Here is a 25,789-nt window from a genome sequence, read left to right as displayed (position 1 = left end):
CCCCCTGATGGGCCCATCGCAGGCTCCAAGGATGGATGGAGGGAAGGGTCAGTTCACAGGACCCTAGGCCACGGGCAGGGAAGGCTGAGAGCAGAAAAGAGTTATAAAGTGTGGAGGGGAGCTGTCTGGGGAGGACTCTGGGCCCCTGGGGAGGAGCTGAGCGATCCTGGATCCCTGGAAGAAATGTCAGGATAGAGAGAACCTACACTTAGCCTCTTAGGTCAGCTTCTTGGATCACAGGCTGCCTTTGGGGGGAAACTGAGGCCCTGGAGAGTGGGTCACTCCCTCACCCATGCGGGGCCGAGGCTGGGATCCAGCAGCGGCAGGGGCCTGGAGCTGCTTGGAGTATCACTCTGGACCTCTGGGTCTGGTCCTCTGCCGGATGTGCAGGGCCACCGGGAACACGAGCCAGGAGGGAGAATCGGGCCCCCTGTGCTCTCTCCACTGTGGGTTGAGGAGAACTATGGAGGGACCGCATTTAACACAAGCTCGTGTACAGAACGAAGGCACAACACAGGGTATCCGGTGATGCTGACATCAGTATTTTATTACCTCCAGCCCCAATCTGAGCGCTCACCTGGGCAATCCAAGGGACAGGAGACTTGGAGGTAGGATAGTGACTGATGTTAATTTAAAAGAACAAAAATGCTGGAATGCTGCCAGTCTGGGACCCTTCCAAATCAACTCTCTCAACACCGCCACCAGAGTGGGGAAACTGAGGCAGCCAGGGATTTACCCCCAGTCACACTCAGAAGCGGGTTCTGAGTTGATTGCCGCTTACATCTGACCAAACTCCTTTTTTCGAAGTTCATTTCTTCTAATCTTGCCAGTGACAGTTTTGGGCAGCTTGGGGACAAACTCCACCTGGTGGGGAGAAAAGCAAACCATCCTGGCTGAGCCCCACAGTCATTTCCTGCCAGCCCCCCCACTCCCGTCCTTTACCCCTGCACAGCCCCCCAGACAGGCTGGCACTTATGTGATGGCCTTAACTCGGGGCCTACCAAGTATGTCAGGTTTTCCTCCTGACCCCTGGAAGTTGGCTGCAGCCCTGTGACATGCTTTGACTAATGAAATGTGGTGAAGCATGTCACCTCTAACGGAAGAGTCTGGAAGCATTGACACTGGCCACCATCTCTGATAGCACCTAGCAGGTACCTACATGGTGGCTGCTCATTTGTCCTGGTCCCAAGAGAATCATGGTGGACACAGACCATGAGCAAGGAAGATACATACCTTCCTTAGAATAAGCCGCTAAGGCTTGGGGGCTGTTTGTTACCCACAATATTATCTGGCCGGTCCTAACTGGTACACATCTTCCATGCTGGAGGCAGTAGAGCTAATATCGGAAGCAAGAACTTTGTTGCTACACGTGGGTTTGAGCTCCAGCTCTACCTTTTATCAACTCTAATCTCAGGCAATTTACATTGCATCTCTGAGCCTCAGTGTCCTGTCCATAAATCAGGATGATTAGACCATCTCGGGTTGTAGAAAGGATTAAATGAAGTAGAAATGCATGTAAAGCATTGAGTCCAGGGCCTGGCACAGGGAGTAACTATTCAGTAAATGTGAGCTGCTTAGCTTTACAATAGGTACTGACTAGAAACGGTCAGACAATGTAGCAAAGTATTATAGCAATGGGAGGAAATGTTACCTTTTTGGCATATGTATCCTTTCAAACTTTGTTTTTAAACAAATAGGATGATATAACGTATAGTATATTCTTTTAGAGCCCACTTTTTTCTCTTAATATTTTGTGATATCTTTATGTTAAAAATGAAAGCTCTGCATCATCATTTTAAATGAGAGGATAATATTAAATTTCACAAATAATGTAATCATTTCTCTATAGGACATTTTTGTCATTTGCACACAGCATTTAAAACAAATGAAGGAGAATAAAAAATATTAGAGTGGATGGCATGTTGTAAGGATAAATATCATTTCGTTAACATTCATTTGTTCTGTATGTGAATATGTATTGAGTTGCAATAGTGAATATGTTTCCTGGTATGAACCATGTTTAAAAATAGTTTGGAAGCTGCTAAATTGGATATCTTTTTCTAGTTGTCAAAGATTTTAAATAACTTCTCGGGTAGCGTGGGCACTTGTCTGATTTTTTTGCCCTCAGGTTATCGTGCCAGCAATGGATTCCTTGAGGGTTTTGGACACAGGATAGAGGTTCCATCTAATACAGTTGGCTCCACTCCACCCATAAGCCAAATTGCTTCTTCTGCAGAGGAAAACGCTAGTTCTGTCGGCTGTTTAAGCTTCGCCTCCCAGACTCGGGGCGGCAGAGCACAGGAAAGGAGGAAGCACCTGCCCTCTCTCACCTTCCTCGGGTACTTGTACGGGGCCGTCACTGACTTCACATGTTGCTGCAGCTCCTTGGTGAGCTGCTCCGGATCCTGGGACACAAACTGGGGGGTCAGGACCACAAATGCCTTCACCACCTGCAGTGCAGAACCAGAGGCTCAGGGTGAGTGCCAGCCAACCATCTAGTTTACAAAGTGAATGTTTATCTAATGACAGGAAACACGAGTTGACCTGGGAGCCTTTGGAAAAAGACAGGAGCAAGCTGAGATGCCAACGCGTCCAATTTCCACTCTGCCTTGGGAATTACTTAACCTCTGAGTCCTTCTCTGTGGCCCGGGGACAGCACAGGGTCATCCCTCTTCGGGTTTAGGTACAGATTCCACGAGATAGTACATATAAAACCTGCAGCTGGTGTAACTTCGTTATTATCCGTATCATTTTTACTATTGTTCTACGTTCAGTTCTGTGACTTGGACCTTCTGGGTATTTGACAGTTGTCGCTAAGTTATTTTTATATTATTATTCATGGCCCCTTTAACTGCACAGGGCCTGGCACATAGTAGGTGCTCAATAAATACTTGTTGATTCCGTGAACGCAGGCTCTAGACCAGACTGCTCAGATTCCCATCCCGGCCCCACCACTGTGTGATCTGGGCAAGTGATTTAACTTCTGTTTGCCTGTTCCCTTATCTACAGAAAGGTAGAATAAGAAGCTTTAACTCATTCGGTTGTGTGAGGGTTAAATGAGCCGGCACATAGTGAGGGCGCAATGAATGTTAGCTGCTATCAAAACACTCCTCACCCTCTATTTTCAGGCACAGGTGATGCCAACAGTGCCTCCTGCTGGCTACACAGTATAAATGCCCCACGCACACCGACCATGCCCCTCCCTCCACCCTAGGCAGAGTCTGGGTAGCTGTGGTCTAGAAGTTTCTCCCGCGCCCCGCCCGCCTTCCAGCACACACACACACACACACACGCACACACACGCACGCACACACGATAACCTCCGCGTCGTCCTCACCTGCCCTCGGATCGGGTCCGGGCTGCTCACCACAGCTGACTCAGCCACCGCCGGGTGCTCCGCCAGGGCGTTCTCCACCTCTGAGGGCCCGATCCGGTACCTGCGGGACCAATGGTTCCTTCTCTGATTCGGGGCAGGTGCCAGGGCTGGAATGACCCGGGCCCTTCAATCTCATGTTTGAGAAGGTCACAACTTGCCTGGCACAAAGGGCAACTGTCACGAGGAGCCAGAGGTCTGTGAAAAGGCCGTGTAGTGGGACCAAAACGTGGAGACCTGTGCTTTCCGGGTTTCAGAAACACGAGGCTCACACGCTCCCAGAGCTTCTCCCCTCACTGCCTCTGGTGAGGGACCAGGGGGAAAGCTGTCCTCGCGGAGCCCTGGGGATTGGCACAGGGAGCTGGCTCCCAGGACTACCTCAGTTCAAATCTGGGCTTCACCCTGTGCTAGCTTTGAAACTTTAGGCAATTTACTTCACTGGTCAGTGACTCAGTTTTCTCATCTGTGAGATGGGCATAACAACGGCATCTTCTGGGTTTTACAACGCTCTAAGGAGAGGACTTTCACAAATAATTTCCCCCAACCAATAGGAAACAATAGGGACCAAAACAAGGTCTCCCTTCCCCATTCTATTCCCTCCCCCCAGCATCTTGTTGTGATTGCACTTCCAGACCTTCTTGAACTTTCTGGTGGATTCTTCTGGAGGCAGGAGTTGAGGGAGGTGCACAGAGAACCTGGGCCAGGGCCCTGTAGACACGGCTCTGTTCAGAAGTAGGCCGAGGGTGCCATTCCCCAATGCATGGAGCAGTGGCTAGCAAGCTAGACCCCACCCGGCACTCGGGGATAGCTCCTGGCTCCCACTCAGCCACACCTACCCAGCGGTAATGATGACGTCATCGCTCCTCCCCAAGAACCAGAGGTAGCCCTCTTCATCAATAGTTCCTCTGTCCCCGGTGTTGTAAAAGTCCCCACACTCAACTTTGGCTGTCTTCACTGGGTCATCCTGCAAAGAGAAAGGGACTCTTGTGGAAGGCAGTGCGTTCAGAGATGTTTAGCTGCAACCTGGGGCTAGGATCTGGGGTTGAATCCTGCTTCTCACTCTATCTGGTGCCTCTGCAAGTATTTTAATCTCTCCGAGTCCATTCTCGTTACATCCAAACACTCAGTACATGTTACTGGTCAATGAGTGGACAGAATCTTACTGACTTGATATGTCACACGGTAGCTGCACAGATGGGAGGTGTCAGTAAACGTTCTCTGACTGAGTTTTCTTCTCCAAACACTGTCTCAGCTCATCCTCACAGAAAGTCTATGAAGCCTGTAATTCAACTTTTAAGATCATTGTAGATTTGCTTGCAGTTAGAAGAAGTAACAGAGAGATCCCATTGTACCCTTTACCCAATTTCCCCCAGTGGTCACATCTTGCAAAACTATAGTTCAGAACCAGGATATTGTGGTCGCTGCAATACTCCAGTCTTGCTCAGGTTTTCTCATTTTCTCCCTGTAGTCAGCGCGTGTGTGTGTGTGTGTGTGTGAGTATCTAGTCCTATGCAATTGTATCTTCTGTGTAGGTTTGTGCATCTAGCAGCACAGTCAGTGCAATGTCTCGTGTTGCTCGTTTATATCCAACCCCTGCTTCTTCTTCCCTCCCCTTCCCCCCTCCACGTCCCTTAATCTTTTCTCCGTCTTTATAGTTTTGTCATTTTTAAGAATGGTACCTAAGCAGGAATCACATATGTGGCCTTTGGGATGGGCTCTTTTTTCACTCAGAATGAGTCTGTCGAGAGTCATCCACGTGGTTGTGTCCACCAGTACGTTTCCATATTTATGGCTGAACGGGAGTTCATGTCAGGGACAAACCGTAGTTTGCTTAGCCACTCACCCATTGAAGGGTATCTGAGTTCTTTCCAGTGTTTAGCTGTGATGGATAAAGCTGCGATGAACGTTGGTACGCAGGTTTGGTGTGAGGATGACGTGTCTCTAGCCCATTTAACAGAAGAGGAAACTGACGCTCAGAGAGGCGAATAACTTGCTCAGAGTCACTCAGCTGGTCAGGGGGAGGCCTGGTGTCTGAATTTAATTCTTGCTCTACAGCGTGTGCACTTTGTCTCTAAGCAATGTGTTGGGGTCATCCCTCTTGTGGAATATGAAATGATTGTAAGAGGTTCCAGTAAAAAACATTTAAAGAGAAACATTGAATCCCATCCCTTTTTGCAAGCTGTCCTTCCAGTTGTTCTGATTATATCAAGGAGACCATCTGACGTGTTTTGAAAAGCTCTGGAAGTTCCAAGAGGAAGTTCCGTTTCAAGATCAGATCTTTTAGTGAGAACAGGATTTATCCGGGACTTCAGGAAATCGTTTTCTTTGTGTTATAGTTGTGGTTATAATTGCCTTCTCTTTTTGGCAAGTGAAACTGTTTTTCACTTGCAATATCGATCAAAAAAAATTTTTAAACAAATATTTTAAAGTAAAATAATAGTGATTGTGTGCATATGGTCTCACCTGTCTGGGGATACCTGGAGAACTGCATTCACTTCACAGAAGTCAGAATACCAGTGGGGAAAGCAGTGGCACTGCTCCTAGAAGCTACCAGGCTGACTACAAAACTAAAGATGCCCGAGGCCAGAGATCATGGGAGAGATCCAGTTGGCCTTCAGGTCTGGATGAGAAGCTGGGCTGAGATTTTGGGGGGGAATTTAGGATATTCAAGACAGATATGTATACGGGGGAGTTTAGAGAGCCGTGCACCAGGCAAGATGCATCTCTCAGAAAAGTCTCAAGACCTTCAGCTTTCAGCTCAGGCTGCTCGTTCTTAGGCTCAGAATGAGCTCAGCTGAGTGGTGAAGGAGGCCCCCAGCACAGAGCCGATCTGTACAGCGCTCGTTCGCTCCTTTCTTTGGTTGTTCATGTTTTTCTTTGTTTGAGCTCCTGGCACTCAAGGAAATCTCTGAAACATTCACTGAACATGAGCTAAAGGATCAGAAATTTCAATGGTCACGCATAACAAACCACAGTCTTTGCAAAAAAACCAAAAACATAAAAAGGAAGTCTCAAAGCAAAGGACTACTATGACGATAGCCTCAGCAGTCAAAAAACAAAAGAAACCACTCCAGCAACCTCCCTCCCGAGGGAAGCGGGAGAATCTGATTTCCAGAGTGACCGACCACATTATTACAGTGAAAGGCCCAAATTTCAACGGAGAAATCGTGGGGCCTACAAAGAAACAGGAGACATGGTTCATTCAAAGAAATAAAGTTAATTGACAGAAACTATGCCTGAGGAAGTCCAGACATCAGACTCACGAGACAAATCACTTAAATCAAACGTGTTACTTAAGGTATATAAATGTCAAATCACTATATTGTACACCTGAAACTAATATAATGCATACCAACTATGCTTATAAAATAAAATAAAATGGTGACCACTGCTGAAAAAAAAAAGTGTGTGAAATATGGCCAAGGAACTAAGAGAAAAAAAATGGACAAAGAACTAATTGAAGGCAGTAAAATTATATATGAACAAAGGAAATTAAGAAAACTATTCTATTGACAGTATCAGGAAAAGGAATACAATACTAAGAATAAATTTAGTCAAGAAAGTGCAAGGTTTCACTGAAAACTAAAAATTATTGCCTGAAGAAATGAAAGGACACATAAATGGAAAGCCCTTCCACAGTCATTGGCTAGAGATTTAATATTGAGACAGCAGCACTACCCAAAGTGACCCACGGATTCAAAGCAACCCCTGTCAAAATCTGTGGTGTTTTTTTATAGAAATAAAAATACCCATCCTAAAGTTCATATAAAATCTCAAGGGATCCCAAATAGCCCCAACAGTCTTTTATTTAAAAGAAGAAAGTTCAAGGACTTGTACTCCTGATTTCAAAATTTTACTACAGAGATACAGTAATCAAAACAATGTGAAACTGGCATAAAATCAGACATATGGACCATGGGAGTAGAATAGAGAACCCAGAAGGAAACCCTCACATATATTGTCAATTGCTTTAGACAAAGGTGCCAAGATATTCAGTGGGAAAGGACAATCTTTTAACCTAATGATGCCGGGAAACTTGGATGCCCACATGCAAAAGAATGAAGCTGCTTCACAACACATACAAAAATTAACTCAAAATGGATAAGAAACCTAAACATAGGAGCTGAAAATGATAAAACTCTTAGAAGAAAACAGAGGGGACAATCTTCATGACTTTGGATTTGGCAATGATTTATTGACACCAAAAGGACAAACAGTGAAAGAAACAAATAGATGAAATGTTCTTTACCAAATTAAAACACTGTGCATCCAAAGATTCTATCAGGAGAGTGAAAAGACAGCCCACAGAATAGAGAAAATATTTGCTAAGCATATATCTGATCAGAGATTAATTAACATCTAGACTGTTAATATTCAGAATAAAAAACTCTTACCATGCAATAACAAAACAACCCAATTAAGAAATGGGCAAAGGGGGCAGCCGGTTAGCTCAGTTGGTTAGAGCGCAGGGCTCTTAACAACAAAGTTGCTGGTTCGATCCCCACACGGGCCACTGTGAGCTGCGCCCTCCACAACTAATTGAAACAACTACTTGACTTGGAGCTGATGGGTCCCGGAAAAACACACTTAAATAAATAAAAGTTAAAAAACAAAATAGGCAAAGGACTTCAATAGACAATTCTGCGGAGAAGATAAAATGCAAATCAAAATCACAATGAGATACCACTTCACATTCATTAGGGTGGCTACAATCAAACAAAAGGAAACTAAAACCCAACCCTGAAAATAGCAAGTGTGGGGAAGGATGTGGAGAAACTGGAACCCTTGTGCGTTGTTGATGTGAACGTAAACTGATGCAGTGACATGGAAAACGTTTTGGCAGTTTCTTGAAAAATGAAGCATAGATGTGACCCAGCAATTCCATTTCATTGTCATGACAGCATGTGAAATGAGATACTAGGTGTGAGCATATGTGAGGACATCTTTGCAAAATAATATATGTCATGTCCAGTTAAAAAAATAAAAATAGAAGTCATAGCCCCGGACCACCCCTGTTCAGCTTAACCAAACTCTCTGTTGGATCCAAGCATTAATTAAAAACAAAACAAAACAAACAAACAAGACTTCTCAAATGGCTCTGACTTGCAGGCCGGGTTGAAAATCCCTGATCTATAAATATGTTAGTCTGTGTTTATTTTCTCTTTTATCCTAGCTTAAAACTGCTCCTGCGAACTGAGCCTAAAGCGTGCATGTTTGCTTTAGGGTGAGGGGTCACCCCTCTCGGAGCAGCGCTCCCTGGAGGTCACGGAGTGAGGGCAGCAGTGATACCCAGAGAGCCTCCCACGGCTTTTCTTTTGGAGAAAGCAGATGGAGCCTGAGATCAGTCTCAGGGGGGTCCACGCTTCCATGGCCAATCTCGGATGCTGAGAATTTCCTTAGTGGCCTTTACTAACCTAGGAGGGCTAGAGTTTGTCTGATCAAGAGTGTCAACAGGTTTTCCTAGAGCCTCTCACAGTTTTCTGTAATCCCCAGATTTCTTTCGGGTTTGGGGCCCAAAGGACATGGGTTTGAATCCCAGCCCTGCCGTTTATTGGACACCAGCAAGTCACGTAACTCTTCCAACCTGCAGTTTCTTTCTCCGTAAAGTGAGGCGCCCCCTGGCGGCTGAGCGAAGTTACAAAGACTTGTTCACACCCTGTTGGGCTCCCAGGGCTGGATGGTGGTGGCATTTGAACCTGGTCAGAGCCTTCCTCTTAACCACAGAAGATCAGTGGCCCCCAAGTCTGGTGGCTCTGAAGCCAGGCTTCTTTCTAATCCATCCGTCTACCCATAAGGGCCCGATGGGTTAGGACAGGAAGGGACGTGGGGACACAGCCTGAGCTTTGAGACTGATGGGAACAGGCTTCCTTCAGTTGGCGCAAACAAAGGGAGACGTGAAGGCGACTCCGGAGAGTCCGCTGCCTCATCACCGGCTTTGTTCCTTCCAGGCCGGGAAGGGGGCTGGGGGCTCCCTTACCTCGTAGCCCATGAAGAGGCCTATGGGCCTGGTGGGCTTGATCCTGATGCCAATGTTGCCTTCGGTGTTGGGCGGCAGGACGTTGCCCGTGTCGTCGATGATCTGGAGCGAGAGGCCAGTGAATCCCACCCTGCAGGCCCCCCCCTTTCTATCCCCCCTCCAAGTAGTGCCTGACTTGTTCACGCGACACCACTGGGGATCCCTGGGGAGGAGCCCTGTCCGAAAATAGAAGAGAACTCAAAAGTCTTTGAAATCAGCTCCTGGTGAAACCCAAGTCATGGGTCTGTTTGTTTCCCGATGTACAGACATCGCAGTGTGTCTTCGGGCAAGAGGACCCTGAGCAGGGAAAGCCACTGGTGGAGAGAGCTGCCCCGTCCTCTGGTGTGAGGCCTCGGCCATCACCGGGAGCTGCACTACTGCAACCTCCCCAGGACATTGGCGGGAAAATAGGAGGAGAGAAGCAAGGACAACTGGGCTGGCGGCACGGCTGCTTCTGCCGCCCGGTGTCCCACGAGGGACCAGTCCTGGCTGCGCCCTCACTGCCCCCAGCCAGTGCCTTTTGGGCCAGACCTGAATGTCGAAGGGTGGGATGGGTTTCCCCAAGGAACCAGGCTTGACCTTCATTCCCCTGGGAGTGCTGCACGTTATGCCCTGTCACAAAAGAAAGACAATAGGGGTCTTCACAGAGTCCAGGCTGATCCCAAAGCAGCAAGACCCACGCACAGCAGCCCTGCTGCTCACAGATGCCATTTGATGCGGAAGCTCCAAGGTCGGGGTTCTCGGCTCACGACATCGACCCAGTTCTGTGTCGATGTTCGGCTCAGACATGTGCTAAGCCGGCCCTGGGCTGGGCCTGTGCGAGCCGCTGCGGGGAGGCCTAGCAGTGAGCTCCGGGCGGTGGGCATGTGTCGTGGGTGGTGGAGTGCCCACTGCCTGCCAGGCACGTGCCCGCTGGGCAGTGGGAGGTCATGGGTCCGTTTAACAAACGTTTTCTCAGGGCTGTTCAGTAGTGATAGGACTCCCGCCTCAACTATACTCAGGACAGCGTTGAAATTATTTCGAGCGTTAACTTCTGCTACCTCTGCCCCATCCTGATTTACCTTCCTGACGAATCTTTCTTTACCTCCTTCATAGCCCCTAAAATACCATTCTTTCTACAGCTGAGCGCTTTCCCGTCACACAGACCAGCGTTTGAATCTCGACCCCGGCGCTCACCTGCTGTGTGCCCTGGATCTCCTCCTCTGTCAAAGGGGGATCACTGTAACACTCCCCTCTCAGGGTGCCTGTGGGAGTACGGGGGACCCCGCACAGTGATGAGCGCCCACCAAGCACGTTGGACGAGCAACTTAGTTCAAGCAGCTAGTCCGCAGGCCCCAAGAGAAGCCAGCTGGCAGTTCTCCTTCTGTAGTATTTCCCCCCACATTTCTATTGTAGCCAACAGGGCATCAGACTTATTCCGGGGTTTCTGTTTCCCTCCGTAGAGAACAGGCTTCCTGGGGACACAGATTACCCCATTCATCTCTGCTCTCCCAGCATCTAGCTCACCCCCTACCTCACCAGCAGCATGCACTGCCATGTGAACCTAGATTGGGGCCGGGCACGGTGGCCAGAGCGTTACCCGTACTTTCATTTCCCTCATCGCAGCCCGGGCATGACTGGCATTCTAGCTGCCATGTTGCAGCTGGGGAAGCTGAGTGTCTAGAAGGGCCAGTGGCATGCCTGTGGTCGTGAAGTGGGGAGTTGGCAAGGCTGAGACTTGGCCTGGGGTCTGGGCTCCCAGGAGAGGACGGTCTTACCCCTCTGCTATGTTGCGCTCACACTTCGGGCACGTGGACGACATTGCACAGATGAGTGAGTCGGTGTGAAAGTGCTTTGAGGTGTGAGGGGGTGTTCTGTTGTTTCAAATAATAGATGCAAAGGGACTGGGGTTCTCACCCCACACTCCTCCTTGTCCAAATAATAAACGGGGAGCCAGGCCGGGACAGGCGCAGAGTCTTCCCATATCTCAGCTCTGGAAGCAGACCAACTAAGTGACGAATTTCTATTTTCTTTGCAAAAGAGAAAGTCAGATAAGGATGTGAATTGGTACGAACACAGCCACGTTGCGACAGGTCCTGAGATGGCAGTCGTCCCTCTGTCAGCTAAAAGGGGTGATGGGGAGGGAGGTGGGGGGACGTGGCTCTGTCCAGTGTCAGAAATGGACCGAGAATGTTGGAAGAGAGACACCCACTCAGGCCATCACTGGTGAAGTCCTTTTGGCTGCAGACAGGTGTGATGGTCTGAATACCCTGCCAGCTGCCTGCTCAGTGCCATTCTTTGGGATCCCACTGTGCGTGTGCACTCGTGTGTGTGTGTGTGTGTGTGTGTGTGTGTGTGCGTATTTGATGTATTACATAAGAAAGGCTCTGCTGCTTCCGCTCCTGCCAGTGTCTCCCAGTCAAACCTGTGCGCTGGCCTCATCAGCGTCCAGGAATGAAGTCCTGGGGCCGGCTCTGGCCTGTCCCTGCGGTCACTGCCCTGGGAAGGGATGGTGACGTGGGCAGGACTTGGGGTGGTGGGCTCCATGTTGCTGGAGCGCACCTCCATGGTCCTCGCCTCTCGGTCCCCTGGTCACGGGGACATAGCACGATGGCCTAGACGCCTTGTTAAGTTTCCGCCCAGTAGCCTTCGACCCACTGGTGTCTTGAAGGTTGATGAGCTGGGTGTGAATTGTCTGTCTGCAAACTGACGAGGGGGCCAATGAGCCTGGACATCTGGAGCCTCCCATGGATACGAGTGAGGCTGTGCACACAGTGGGGGCCTCTGCACATACTCGGGGCTCAGGGTCGGGCACATCCTGACTGGCCCAGCGGGGACCCTCCACCTACCGTTTCCGACTGTCCGTAGATCTGGGTGAGCTGGATGCCCGTCTCTTGTCTCCACTTGTGCTGCTCTTCGGGCAGCAGGGCCTCGCCGCCACACCAGCAGTACTCCAGGGTGGGGAACCTGAGACTTAGGGGACAGCAAGGTATCAGCCGAGCCTCAGACCTGGCCGCGGGCGTGGTGGCTCGCAGCGTTGTCCTGTGGACCGTCCATCCTTCTGCTTCCTGGCTGTCTCACGTGCCTTCTGGCCAGTGTACTGATGGCCACGGCCAAGCCCTTCATTCCTGTCAGCCCCCTGTTAGCTCTTCAGGCCCCGGGGGTGGTGGGTTGCGAGCGACGCTAATGGCTCCAACTCGGGAGCTTCAAATCCCATTTGGATGTGGATGTAACACAAGGTAAAGCTGTGTTTGTCAGCCCTTGTCTTAGGGAAGCAGCCGTCCAAGAGGGTAAGAGAGAGATTTTTATAAACCATCACGGGGCGCACTTCCAGCCTTCCGTGGAAAGTGGGGTTCTGTGAACCGAAGGGCTTTGGTGCTTCTGCGTGGAGAAAGCAAGTTAGGGGTCGGGTGTCAGGGAAGATGGGGCCGAGTGTAAGGAAAGAGGAGGGGTCACAGGTAACAGCCCCGAGAGAAGGGATTTGGGAGCGAACAGAAAAGTGTGCTGTGAACACACGTAGCAGGCACACCGCGTCCCGTACCTTCTCCCCTCCACATTCCCCACGGAAATTTCCGTAACTAGTACCAAAGCCATCACAAAGTAAGGATGGATTCCCTGAAGGAGATGGGCAGAAGTGATTGAGGTCTGAGAAGCAGCTGGCACGAGGCTGAGCCCGGCCAGCTCTTGGGGAGGAGGGACGTGGCTGACACCAGGTTCACATCCCCAACCTTGTCACCCTCTCCTGGTACACCATCCAGAGTGATGCACAGGAGGGCTGCTTCCACAGGACATGTCTTCCTCCTCCTTCTGGAGCTTTCTCCAGCGTAGATAAAGTGGGCAGAGTTTCCAGTGGAGTCACTCGTTGTGCCCTGGTTGGATTTTTACTGGGGAATGTTGCAAAAAGTGGCTGTGGTATAAGCTTTGAAATACAGATGGAAACAGAATCCAGCCAGATTGAGGCTTCCTGAATAAAATCGAGTTGTATTTCAGAGCGGGCTTTATAAGGGTAGTTGTTGAACTCGGCTATTTCAACTCCATGTCTACAGCATGTTAGCTCTGATTTTTGAAGCAGCCATTTCCCTTTCAGACTCTCTAAAAGGTACTTAAGGTTCACTAGGTTCAGCTTAGCTAAAAATCCACAAACACGGGTAAATGCAGAAACAAAACTATAACAAAATAACCCTGTGCATCCATGAGATTGGCGAACATTGAAAAATTTTGACCAGAACAAATACAGCCAAGGGTGTGGAAATAATGGGAGCATACACTTATTGGATACTCTGGAAAATAGAATTAGTGCCAGGCACCTAGCAGTTTCTCTCCTAGGAAAATGCCACGTGAATGCAAGGTGATGTGCACCTGGGCAATTGTGCTAGAATTCCACAAATCATCACTCGTTCCAAAATGAAAACGACCCAAATGTCCATTCACGGTAGAACTGATAAAAAAAAAAAGTGGAATTTCCATAAAATAGGATATTATATATACAACAATGCAAATTAGCCGCAGCAATGAAAATTAGCTATAGCAATATGCTGTAATGTGGACACATCTTAGAAATATAAGGTTGAAAAAAGAAGCCAGATATTACAGAATAATGTGCGATTACACGTGTAACATTCAAAAGCAAGTAAAATAGAGTGATTTGTTTAGGGCAGTTTCCTTAGGAGGTAAACTATAGGGAAAATAAAGACCATGAAAGAGACAGTGGCTTCCATTAGTGGCAATGGTCTCGCGTGCTGGCAGAGCTCTCGTTTTGTGATTTGGATTGACTGGTTCCACAGGTGTTTTATTTTCAACAATTCCTTAATCTGTACATTCATGTCTCGTATTTTTCTGTATGTTTGTCATTTCACAGTAAGAATGTTTAAAAAAGAAAAACCCACACTGACTGCTTCGATTGGATCTCTGAGTCCTGCGTAATAAACTAATTAGGCTGGCTGATATTTATCACTACTCACAGTTCACACACACACACACACACACACACACACCCCTTAAGGAACCAGAGTTTAAAACAGTCAGACCACAGTGCTTCAGATTCCCTCAAATCCTACCCAACAATTGTTGCTACGACCAAGCCCCTTCTACCGTACCTGGCGAAATTCTGTTGCAGAATCATTCGAAACACAGTGGGCGCAGCAAGGCATTGAGTGATGGGGTATTTGAACATTGTCTAGACAGTGAGGAGAGAAGGAATTTTACTTTCATAATTAAGATTAAAAACTATTGGCCAACTACTAGCATTTAAATTCTGATCTCTTGGGTGTCTGTGTGGGGGTGGCGCGGGACTTTGAGAGCTGGACAGGCCGGTCTGCCTCTGAGATGGAAGGCTGGGGTGTGAGTGGAGACACAGATTTACAGACGTCAGCCAGTGACTTCAGTTGTCACCATGACATATACGTCATAGGAAGAGCAGCTGCTGCCAATTACTGTGTTTTTTAGGTGCCGGCCTCAGGGCTGTGCACGTTACACTCTTTGCCTGTATCGTCTCATTAATATTCCCAACAGTCTTATGAAGTAGTAACTATTAGGACTGAGAACTCCCATCGTACAGATGAGAAAACTGAGGCTCAGAGTGGCAAGTAAACCACTAGTAAATGTTAAACGTGGGAAAAGAGACCAGCTCCATCATAATTCCAGGGCTCTGTTTTAAAATACTTTATTAAACTGAGTGACACACACTCACACACATAGATACACACACCTGCTACCTGGCCCAGGAGCCGGGAACCAGGAGACCCGAGCTTGTTCTGGTGGCTTTAATTTCTCAAAATGTATATTCCCGGTGATTCTGATACAATGATTGATTCAGCACCTTGCATTTCGAGAAACCCAGAACCTGGGTGTAAGCTATTTCTCACCAGGGTCCAGCTGTCTGAGCTTGACACATGGTTTTCTTCTGGGAGTTTGTGGCTACTGAAAAGTTAGTCTTCTTACCTTTACGATGACCTTCGGGTCAAACTGGGTCAGTTCATGGACGAAAACTGTAGACCCTGCTGTCCATGGTTCCACCATGGACCCTATCATGGCCATAATCCAGCCTGGGTCTGACATGCACCAGAAGATGTCACTCGTCTTCAGCTGCATCAGGTGCCTGCTGACTCCAAAATATGGTGGTCTCAGCTGTGTTACCACGGGAGGGTGTGAGCAAGGGCTGTGGTTTGTGCTGGGCTCCAGACTCACTCCCGCCACAGGTCCTGGTCATGTGGGACTTGAGGTGGTTCAACCACAATGACCCTTAAGGCTGGGGACACTGGGACAAAGTCTCCTGCTCTTCCCGTGGATTCAAATCTGTGACTGATATAGTCCTGGGGTATGCTGGCAGCTACTTGGGGATGCTTTCTGAGAACAGCATCAAAACATAACAGAAACAGCTTGTAAGTGGAGAGAAGGAAACCCAAATCCAGAGGCCACCCAGCTATATCTGCCACCGAACCCTGGAGTGCTCTGTTTCCCGATCTTGTAAATCCCCGTATTCACTCTTTGGCTTAAAGACGTTTCCATTGGGCTTTGTCATTTGCAGGAGAGAGAGGAAAAGGGAGAGGGGAGGGGACCCAAGCTGATTAATACTTCGTCTTGGCAAGGAACTGGAAACACTTAGCCAAAGGGAGGTGGCTCTTTTCTTCACGCCCCTTTTACTGCTTCTGAGGGACCTCTGTGTGCTGAACTCCTTGAGAAGACGACCCTGCCATTAGCAGGCTGCGGCTCGGAGGAGGTTTTCTGTTAGTAGGGTGCGGTTTGGTGAGCTGCTCACACTCCCTCACCCCACGTTACTCACCGGGGGGACGTCTGTTCTGAGCTGTAGCCCCAGCCGTCCACTGAACATCTCTTCTGGCACCTCAAACCCAGAAGGTTCTAACCTCTGCCGCCTCACTTGGACTAATTCTTCTCCAGTGTTCTCTGTATTTCAGTGAATGTCATTCGTGTCCGTGAAACTGTCCCAGCCCGAAACCTGGGCGTTCACCTCGACTCCCGCCTCTTCTCTCCCATATCTAGCCAGCACACCGTCTGTTCTGCCTCCTGCAGTCTCCCATGTGTCACCTTCCTTCATGTCTTTGGCACCTTGTCCAGGCCACCACCACCTTGCACCTGAATTAGTCTAACACCTTCTAACTGGTCTTTCTCAATCTGTTGTTTTCCCCACCCATTCTCCATGCTGCAGCCACAGGGATCTTTTCAAAACACAAATCTGAGTAGGTCTCTCCCGTGCTGAAAACCTTTCAGTACCTCCCCATGTTTCCCTCGTACGCCCCAAACTACACCGGCGCCCACACGGCCCTGTGGGACTGGGTCCCGCGCACTTTCCATCTCCTCCTCCCTTTTATCCCTCACCTGGCACTCTGAGTACCAGCGATTCTCAAATCTCTGTAGTTCCGTGGATGCTGCTGTTTTCTATCGTTGGGCCTTTGCTTATATCATTCTGACTGCACGGAACCACCCCCCCTTTCTCCCCACCCCCGTTCCTCCAGCGGGCACTGTTCGAGTGTCATTAGCACAGATGCCCACTGTTCGCAGATACCCACTTCTCTGCCCCTGGTCTGGTTGATAAGTTAGGAAATATATAGGACTTGGTCTGGTCTGAATATTACTCACTGGGCAGAGGAGGTTTGGTTTGAAATTGGTTAAATGATTAACCACGGGCTACACAGCTTCCACCTCGACAGTTATTTATTCTAGGTCAAAGGGTGTGGCTTGGTTCTAGATATTAGTTCCTCTGCCGGCTCTTGACTGGGACACTCCACGTCTGAGTTGCCCATTGTGGAGGAGGAGAGAGGGCCTGTCACGTCTGGCCATTTGCTACAATGTTCTGTCTTGCCACACCAAGCTCTGGCACCGCTGACAGGGACACAATGGCTTGTCACTTGTGCGACTCGCAGGTGCCTGCTGCCTGTACCCACGTTTCTGCCACGCGTCCTGAGAAGGTGCTCGGGCAGGACTCCCATTGTCATCTGGAGGGTTCTGTCAGCAAACACTTAGGAGTCCAGGCCTTCGCCGCTTAGACCCTCCAAGGTCTGAGCCAAAGAGAGCAGCAAGGAGAAACAGGATTTGCCCACACACACAGAAATGCACACACTCACACACACACATGCACACACACGTGCACACATGCACACACATAGATGCACACACACATGTGCACACGCACACATGCATGCACACACATGCATGTGTGCACACACGCACACTGTGCCCCGACCGTGACCCAGTCTCTAAGCTGGTGCCCTCTTTCTTACCATGAAGGGAGGGAGCTGCGTAAGGCAAATCTGTGGTTGTGTTTCACCATCTTGGGGAAGCCCGAGGTACCGCTGGTGAAGAAGATGACCACTGGGTCCCTGCTCTGTGACTTGACACAGGTGTGGTCTGGGGACGCTGCTCTACAGAGGGGTTCAGTACAAAAGGAGAGAAATCATGTTTCCTGGTTTTCTGTCCTCGGGAGAAGCGAAAGAAACAATATGGGTTTGAGGTCAGAAAACGGGGGTTTTGCAGCACTGGAGGGAAAACTGTTTCTCCAGGTGTGAGGCTTCCAACACAGTTGACGGGTGATTTGGACTGACATTCCTTCATTTAAAAAACGGGGAAAATACAGTGGGTTAGTTTTTTAGGTTAACAAACATTGAAATAGCACTGAGTGTGTTTCTAGCACTGACTGTGCTCTTGGCATGCCCATTCTGCAGATGAGGAAACTGAGGCTCAGAGAGGTTAGATAACTTGCCTTAAGACACACAGCCAGCAAGTGTCGAAGCCAGGGTTCAGACCCAGACAGCCTGACCCATAGGCTGTGTTCTTGATCACACTTGTGTTTATATAAACTAGCTTTACAGGAATTTAACTCCATAACCTTGGTGCTGAAGGGTGAGGAAGAGAAAGCTAGGGAGAGTGAGAGAGAAAGAAATATATATATATACATCCTCCCTGGGGTGAGTTTGAGGCCGCAGATAGAATCCGCAGTTTCCTCCGTCTGCCTTGAGCCTTGGGACGGTCTGGGCCTGTTATGATTCCCAATGCAAGTTCCCTGCGCCATTCAGAGAAACTGCAAATGATCCAAAAGCTGGAGGGAACACTGGGTCTTGCTAACACATGGTCCCCTCCTGACTCTGGGCAATTTACGGGATTCTTCCATTTAACTCTCCGACTTTAGAATGTAGTGTCAGGAGTGACTTCGCTGTGCCCTTTGCCTTTGGGGTCGAAGTGAAGAGCTCTAAAAACTGACGGGTTACTTCAAGAAAACAAACCCGGTGAAGCTTATTTAATGTTATAAACCAATTTACTTCAATTTAAAAATAAAAAAAAAGGAGAGAGAGAGAGAGAGAGAGAGAGAGCAAAAGGGAGACCCAGCATGGCTTGTGTTGTGCTACGGAACATAACCTCACAGGGAGGCCTGATTGTAAATTCCCAGCTGGGCAGGTCAGGGTGGGGAGTCACCCCCGCCCCAGGCCTGTAACTTCTTTAGTGAGAGGTTCAGCTAAACCTTTAGTGAGAGGTTCTGTCCCTCACTGTCGTGTATCTAGGTTAACACACCTTGGAAATGCCAGAAGTAATACCCCTTGAAAGGGCTATCCCCCTATGAGCCGGAACCATTATTCTGGGACTTCGCCACAAGACTAAAGCCTCCCTAGCCCACTTCCTGCCACAGGGAACCCCTCGGCCCCTAATTCCCATACTAGTAATTATCGAAACTGTTAGCCTATTTATTCAACCCGTGGCCCTCGCCATACGGCTATCAGCCAGCATTACTGCCGGACATCTCCTAATGCACCTAATCGGTGGTGCCACACTAGCCCTGCTAAGCGTCAGCACAGCTACCGCCTTCGTTACGTTCATCATGCTTAATCCTACTGACAACCTTAGAATTCGCCGTCGCCCTAATCCAAGCCTATGTATTTACACTGCTGGTTAGCCTCTACCTACACGACAACACCTAATGACCCACCCAACCCACGTGTACCACGTGGTTAACCCCAGCCCTTGACCGCAGGAGCCTTTTCCGCCCTCCTTCTGACACCCAGCCTGGGTATATGATTCCACTTTAACTGCGCTCTACTGCTAACCCTTGGCCTACTGGCCAATAGACTAACCATATCCCAATGATGACGAGACGTCATTCGAGAAAGCACCTTTCAAGGACATCACACCCCAATCGCACAGAAAGGCCTCCGATACGGAATAAGCCTATTTATCGTCTCAGAGGTCTTCTTCTTTTCAGGGTTCTTCTGAGCCTTCTACCACTCAAGCCGAGCCCCTACCCCCGAGCTAGGAGGATGCTGACCACCCATAGCCATCCACCCTCTCACCCCCCTAAAAGTCCCCCTCCGCAACACATTGGTCCTTTTAGCCTCAGGAGTATCTATCACCTGAGCCCACCACAGCCTCATGGAAGGAAATCGCAGCCACATACTTCAAGCCCTATTTATTACTATCTTCCTCGGCCTCTATTTCACCCTGCTACAAGCTTCGGGGTACCACGAAACCTCCTTCACAATCGCCGACGGAGTATACGGCTCCACATTCTTCATAGCCACCGGCTTCCGTGGCCTACACGGCATTATTGGTTCAACTTCCCTTATCGTATGTTTTCTGCGTCAACTAAAATTCCACTTCACATCTAAACACCACTTGGGATTTGAAGCCGCGGCTTGGTACTGATGTTTCGTAGACGTCATGTGACTAGTCCTGTACGTGGCTATTTATTGATGCAGATCCTGTTCTTTTAGTATCAAACAGTACGATTGACTTCCAATCAGTTAGCTTCGGGAAACCCCGAAAAAGAATAATAAACTTCATATTAACCCTTCTAACAAACACCTTCCTGGCCCCGTTGCTTGTAACTATCGCATTCTGACTCCCACAAACCAACGTCTGCTCAGAAAAATCAAGTCCTTACGAAGGCGAGTTCGCCCCCATAGGATCTGCCCGCCTGCTTTGCTCCATGAAATTTTTCCTGGTAGTTATTACATTCCTGCTATTTGACCTAGAAATTGCCCTCCTCTTACCCCTGCCATGGGCCAACAATCTGAAGTCATGCTTACCACATCCCTACTCCTAATCTCCCTACTGGCCATCAGCCTAGCCTACGAATGGTCCCAGAAAGGACTAGAATGAACCGAATAATGATAGTTAGTTTAAATAAAACAAACGATTTCGACTCATTAAGTTATGAATATACTCATAATTATAAGTGGCCTTCATCTCCGCAAACACCATATTAGCCTTCACAATCTCCCTGCTGGGCCTGTGATTACACCCGTCCCACCTAATATGCTCGCTCCTGTGCCTAGAGGGCATAATACTGTCTATGTTCGTCATAGTAGCTGTAATAATAATCCGAAACACACGTCTGACCACATCAGGCAGAAGACCGACTGTACCACTAGTGTTCGCAGCGTGCGAAGCCGCCCTGGGCTTATCTTTGCTTGTTATTAGTGTCTGACACCTATGGCGTTGATCACGTACAAAACCTTAGCCTACTGCAATGCTAAAAATCATTATCCCTACAACTGCTAATCCCCCTCGTGTGACTATCAAAACACAGAATAATCTGAATCAACCCTACAGTATCCAGCCTGACAATTAGCCTACGGAGCCAGCCGATACTAAACCAATTCACCGACAGCAGCCTAAATTCCTCTGTCGTCTTCCTCTCTGACTCTCTCTCCACACCCCTGCTCATATTAACCCCTGACTCCTGCCGCTCATATTAATCGCCAGCCAGCATCACCTAGCCCACGAATCACTGAACCAAAAAAAAACTATCCATAACCATACTGATCCTTCTAGAAGAGTTCCTAATGATCACATTCACCGCTACCGAGCTAATTTTATTTTATATCCTCTTCGAAGCTACACTTGATAGCCCTCGAAAGGGGTATTAACCCTCAAGAGAGCACAAAATCTTGTTAGCTCTCCTGTAATCCAGCCCCACCTTGACTTTTTCCAAATGAATAAAAGAAGCTGTAAAACTGTCACTCTCCAGAGCTTCCTGGCATATGCTGTCAGTGTGACTCAAAGAAACTCCTATCAAAATTCTCTACGGGTTTGGACGTTTCTCACGTTGACAGTGTGTGTGGCATTAAAATGTCTAACAGAATCAAATCTAAACACCACTTGGGATTTGAAGCCGCGGCCTGGTACTGACGTTTCGTACCAGGCTTACAGAATCAGAGTTTTGGGGTGGGAAGGGGCCTTTCTCACCTCCAACATTTGTCTAACTTTTCCTGCGAGGTGTCCCTAATATCACCCAGCCCCTGGAAGACGGAAAGTGCTTGCTCCCCAAACTTCCTGCCAACTGCAGCCAGCCTTAATTTTCCTTACAGTCTCAAGTTTTACCATAAAAATTCATTTTTAATGTTTCATTCAACTTATTGACGTATATATATATATATATATATGATATATACATACATATATACATATGTCATATATATTTAAATAAGAATAATAGTTTAGATTCCCCACCTACAAGGAGGATGCAATACACTAATTCTTTGACTTTACACGTCTCCTTTGCACAACCCAGGGACGATCACCCTTTAGTGAGAGAAGCATGGAAGTTCAATGTCTTGATATCATAGAGAAAGCGGCCACAGCCAGGAGAGGGGAGGGAAGGAGCCCAGGGTCACACAGCTAGTCAGTGACATAGCTGGGAAGAGAAGTCTTCTGGAGTCAGACCTGGTGAGCCTCCTGGCACTCTCTGCTTGTCTACATGCGTCTGGGGTGGGGGACGGCCTCCCCCGCCAATGCTCAGAGAGCACATCCATCAGATTAGAAACTCACTTAATCAGGGAACGGAAGTCCAGCCACCCTTTACAGCCGTGGTCAGACACCAGGAGCTTGGTTTTCAGAGCAGGACACCCAGAAGCCATGGAGTCCACCTCTGGGGCCAGGGTGTCTGTGGTTACAATGCTGTTGGCTTTGGACACTTGTAGTCGGTAGAGAATGTCTTTGGCCATCATCTGGGTGGTCCCTGGTATGACGATAATCCCTGGGGATGAGAAAGGAGCTGTTTGTTTCTGTTTCTCTTCCACAGCCAGGGGCTCAGGCCTGGCTGATGGCAAAGAAATCGCCTAAGCTCTTGCTGTGCAAAGTATGGTCTGTAGGCCAGTGGCATCAGCCCCACCCCAAACCTGCTGAATCAGAACATGCATTTCACCAAAAGCCCCAAGTGGTCCCTGGGCACATTAAGTCTTGAAATGCTCGCCCTAACCTTTTCTACTCGAGATGGAAGCGGCCAGGAGACAGGTGGCCCCTGCTTTGCACAACCTCACATGGGTTCTGGGAATATACATGCAAGTATGCCAGTGTCTTGGGCATCAAGACTCACTGCACCCCTGTGCCCGTCCTTCTGCTCTCGGTCAGTCCCTTGTGTCATCTGTCCTTCATTCCCGTATCCACATTTAACCACGGTGTTCCTTCCTTCCCTTCCATCTTCTATCACCAACAATTAGTGCAAGTCTATTGGATTCTCATCTCTGCACCGGATGCCCTACCACCCATCCTCCATATATTACCTGCTCACCTCCCACAGACACTGCCTTTTTCCCCCTACACATTTCTTCTCGTCACTCACACCTGTGCCCTCTCTCCAGGAAAACGCCACACTCCGAATGCACTGCCCACTCGCCACCTTTCTCTCCCATGACTCTCGTATTTCCGCATGGCTGTTCTTCACATAGGCTCCTCCCACCTGCAAGCCTTTGCACGTGGTATGCCCTTTCTTGGAATTTCCTCTCTTTGTTTCTGCCCCTTTCTAACTGTGCGTACCCCCCCGAGGGCTCAACTCCTGCCTTGGACCTCCCATGGGCCATCTCTTAGCTCTACAGAGGACACGGTTTCTCTATACTCCCTCTACTGTTGCTGCTAATTTTCAATTCCATGTGACCTTGATGGATTCACCAACTATTTTCTTTGTGAGAGTGTATGAGAGAGAGAATATAGGAGCGAGAGCCTAATACATTGTTGTAGGAACATGCATACAACATGTGATTCAACGGAAGTGATTCAAAAAGAATCCCTGAGCCCCATACTGATTCTAAATTAGATAGATAGATGATAGGTAGATGATAGATAGATAGATAGATAGATAGATAGATAGATAGATAGATAGATAGATAGACAGATGACAGACAATTAAAAGGGAAAGGGAAATCTCTACAGAAGAATGCTAACTAATAAATGTAGAGGGAATGATATAAATAGAGAATCCTCATATAAAACCACCATAATAATATTCAATTCAGTCAAGAATCATCAATGGATATTCAAACCATAGGGTGAGAGACAGTTGAGAAACAGGATATTCACTCCATCTCATAAATATCACACCAGACGTTACTTACTACCGTGTTTCCCCGAAAATAAGACCTAGCCAGACCATCAGCTCTAATGCGTCTTTTGGAGCAAAAATTAATATAAGACCCTATATTATATTATATTATATTATATTATATTATATTATATTATATTATATTATATCTGGTATTATATTATTCCTGGTCTTATTTTAATATATTAATTTTTGCTCCAAAAGACGCATTGGAGCTGATGGTCTAACTAGGTCTTATTTTCGGGGAAACATGGTAATTACAAAAAGAAAAGGTGCCTTTACAGAGGTGAACACCACCTTTTCAAATGGGATAAAACAGGATCACTGGTGCTGGACAAAAACAGCTTCAGCTACCTTCTGATGCGATGCACTGAGAAAGACACAACACTGCCCTTTTAGAACTCCTGCTAAAAATGTTTCACACGAACACAATCACGAAGCAAGAGTCAGAAATTCAAATTTTGAGGGACCTGCTGCAAGACACCTAGCTTAGACTTGTCAAAAATGTCATCGTTGTGCAGAAAAGGCTGGGGCACCATTCTAGATTAAAGGAGATGAAGAAGTCACGGCAACTAAATACAAAGCATAATCCTCAGTTGGATTTTGGATTTAAAGGAAACAATGGCTATGAAGAGAGTTATTGAAGCAGTGGAGGAATTTTGACAGTGGCTACATGTCAGGCAACTATGTTGTGTCAGTGTCAGACTTCTCGTGTGGTAAGTCTACTATGGTTATGGGGAGGGGAGGGCTTGGATCTCAGCGTCCGCGAGCTCCGCTGTTTACGGATACTTCCATGGTATCTATGGGCGACCCAGTGTCGGCAGCTGATTCTTAAATAACTCAGGGGGGCGGGAGCTCAAATGTGGCAAAATGTTAACAATGGATAAATCTTAGAAAAATAATGTCTGAAGCTGTGCAAGAGGTTGTGTGTGTGTGTGTGTGTGAATGAAAGAGAACTAGGACACTACATTTGAGAGCTTGTGAGTATGAGGGAGAGAGTAAGTGGGAAGGAGTAAAATCTATTTCAGGGAGTCTGAGAAAGACGAAGACTGGGGGGCAAAAGAAAAATGTAGGGGTAAACAACTATTATTCTACTACTCCAGGCCCAGTGGGTTGTAGGCCATCCCTGAGGTCCCTCGGGGTGTCTCAGAGTCACTGACCTGCTCGGATGCAGCCCAGGGTCACCAGCCACCACTCGGGCACTCGAGGCAGAATCAGGAGCAGCCGATCCCCCTGCTTCAGGTCACAAGTCTGTGTAAGGACGTTGGCTGTGCGGCAGGTCAAGTCTGTCATTTCCTTGAAACTCCACTTCACTTCATCCCCTCGGTCATTCACCCACCACAGGGCTGGGTTTGGCCCTCTCCTGCCCTCCTGGTCAAGATCATACACCATGCGTTACTACTTCCTGCTGCAAAGGCAAAGGGCACCCATTTCCCCATCCCACTGCCATGGTCACACTCCAGGGGGAGGGTGACCCCATCTGAAAGCCGAGAGATGTTAGGGGTTGGGTGTGATCCAACCAACTTATTCTGGTCCGTGGAAGCCGCCTCCTCTGAAGTCACTTCAAACCATGAAGTGTCACCAATTGAAGACTTAAGGCTCCATTCCCCTATGTACTGTCTTAGTTCCAGATAGACAGTGGCTTCCTCTCTGTGCCTCAGTTTTCTCATCTATGAAATGGGGACAACAATACTCCCTAGAAAGTAGTGAAGTCTAAATGAGTTATTGAAATGGGCAAAGTGTATATATAACAGTGTAGCTGCTCACTAAATAGCACTCTTATTATAATCGCTACACAATAAAATAGAAGAGGCTAGTTTAGTTTCTGAATAGTCTGGGGAATCGACTTTTAAAATTAAGTGACCTCTAGAGGTGAGATCAACGAAAAGAAGGCAGATCGGGAAGCGCCAGGCCCCCTGGAGAAACATCAAGTAAACCCCACACTAAAACCACACGCTTCGTAGGAGCTCTTGAAACAGTCAGGGCTGTACAGCGACCACATGCCCAAACAGTAAAAGCTGTACTCAGAATGATGGGAAATTTTGGTGCTTCTGCTCACTTTTGCAGCCGCCCCCACTCCCCGCAACATGTGTTGCCA

The 25,789-nt window shown here is 48.2% G+C and overlaps 1 protein-coding gene across 4 annotated transcripts in view; it reads right to left on the bottom strand.

Annotated features, from left to right (window-relative positions):
* Positions 1-521: 521 nt before the first annotated feature.
* ACSM1 (acyl-CoA synthetase medium chain family member 1) overlaps positions 522-25,789 on the bottom strand; it is a 33,426-nt gene continuing 8,158 nt past the window's right edge. For all 4 annotated transcript variants that reach the window (XM_033101064.1, XM_033101063.1, XM_033101065.1 and 1 more), the window contains 12 exons: positions 24,852-25,062; positions 22,143-22,350; positions 17,606-17,746; positions 15,309-15,468; positions 14,465-14,544; positions 12,218-12,341; positions 9,921-10,001; positions 9,351-9,452; positions 4,210-4,337; positions 3,338-3,437; positions 2,331-2,450; positions 522-864 (listed from right to left, as the gene is read on the bottom strand). In XM_033101064.1, coding sequence (XP_032956955.1) covers positions 778-864; positions 2,331-2,450; positions 3,338-3,437; positions 4,210-4,337; positions 9,351-9,452; positions 9,921-10,001; positions 12,218-12,341; positions 14,465-14,544; positions 15,309-15,468; positions 17,606-17,746; positions 22,143-22,350; positions 24,852-25,062 — 1,542 coding nt within the window. In that variant the 3' untranslated portion in view covers positions 522-777. The remainder of the gene's footprint in view (positions 865-2,330; positions 2,451-3,337; positions 3,438-4,209; positions 4,338-9,350; positions 9,453-9,920; positions 10,002-12,217; positions 12,342-14,464; positions 14,545-15,308; positions 15,469-17,605; positions 17,747-22,142; positions 22,351-24,851; positions 25,063-25,789) is intronic.

This window comes from Rhinolophus ferrumequinum (assembly GCF_004115265.2).
Source record: "Rhinolophus ferrumequinum isolate MPI-CBG mRhiFer1 chromosome 15 unlocalized genomic scaffold, mRhiFer1_v1.p scaffold_54_arrow_ctg1_1, whole genome shotgun sequence".
Lineage (NCBI taxonomy): Eukaryota > Metazoa > Chordata > Mammalia > Chiroptera > Rhinolophidae > Rhinolophus > Rhinolophus ferrumequinum.
Note: the sequence above shows the minus strand (reverse complement) of the source record. Positions and strands in the feature narration are given on the sequence as shown.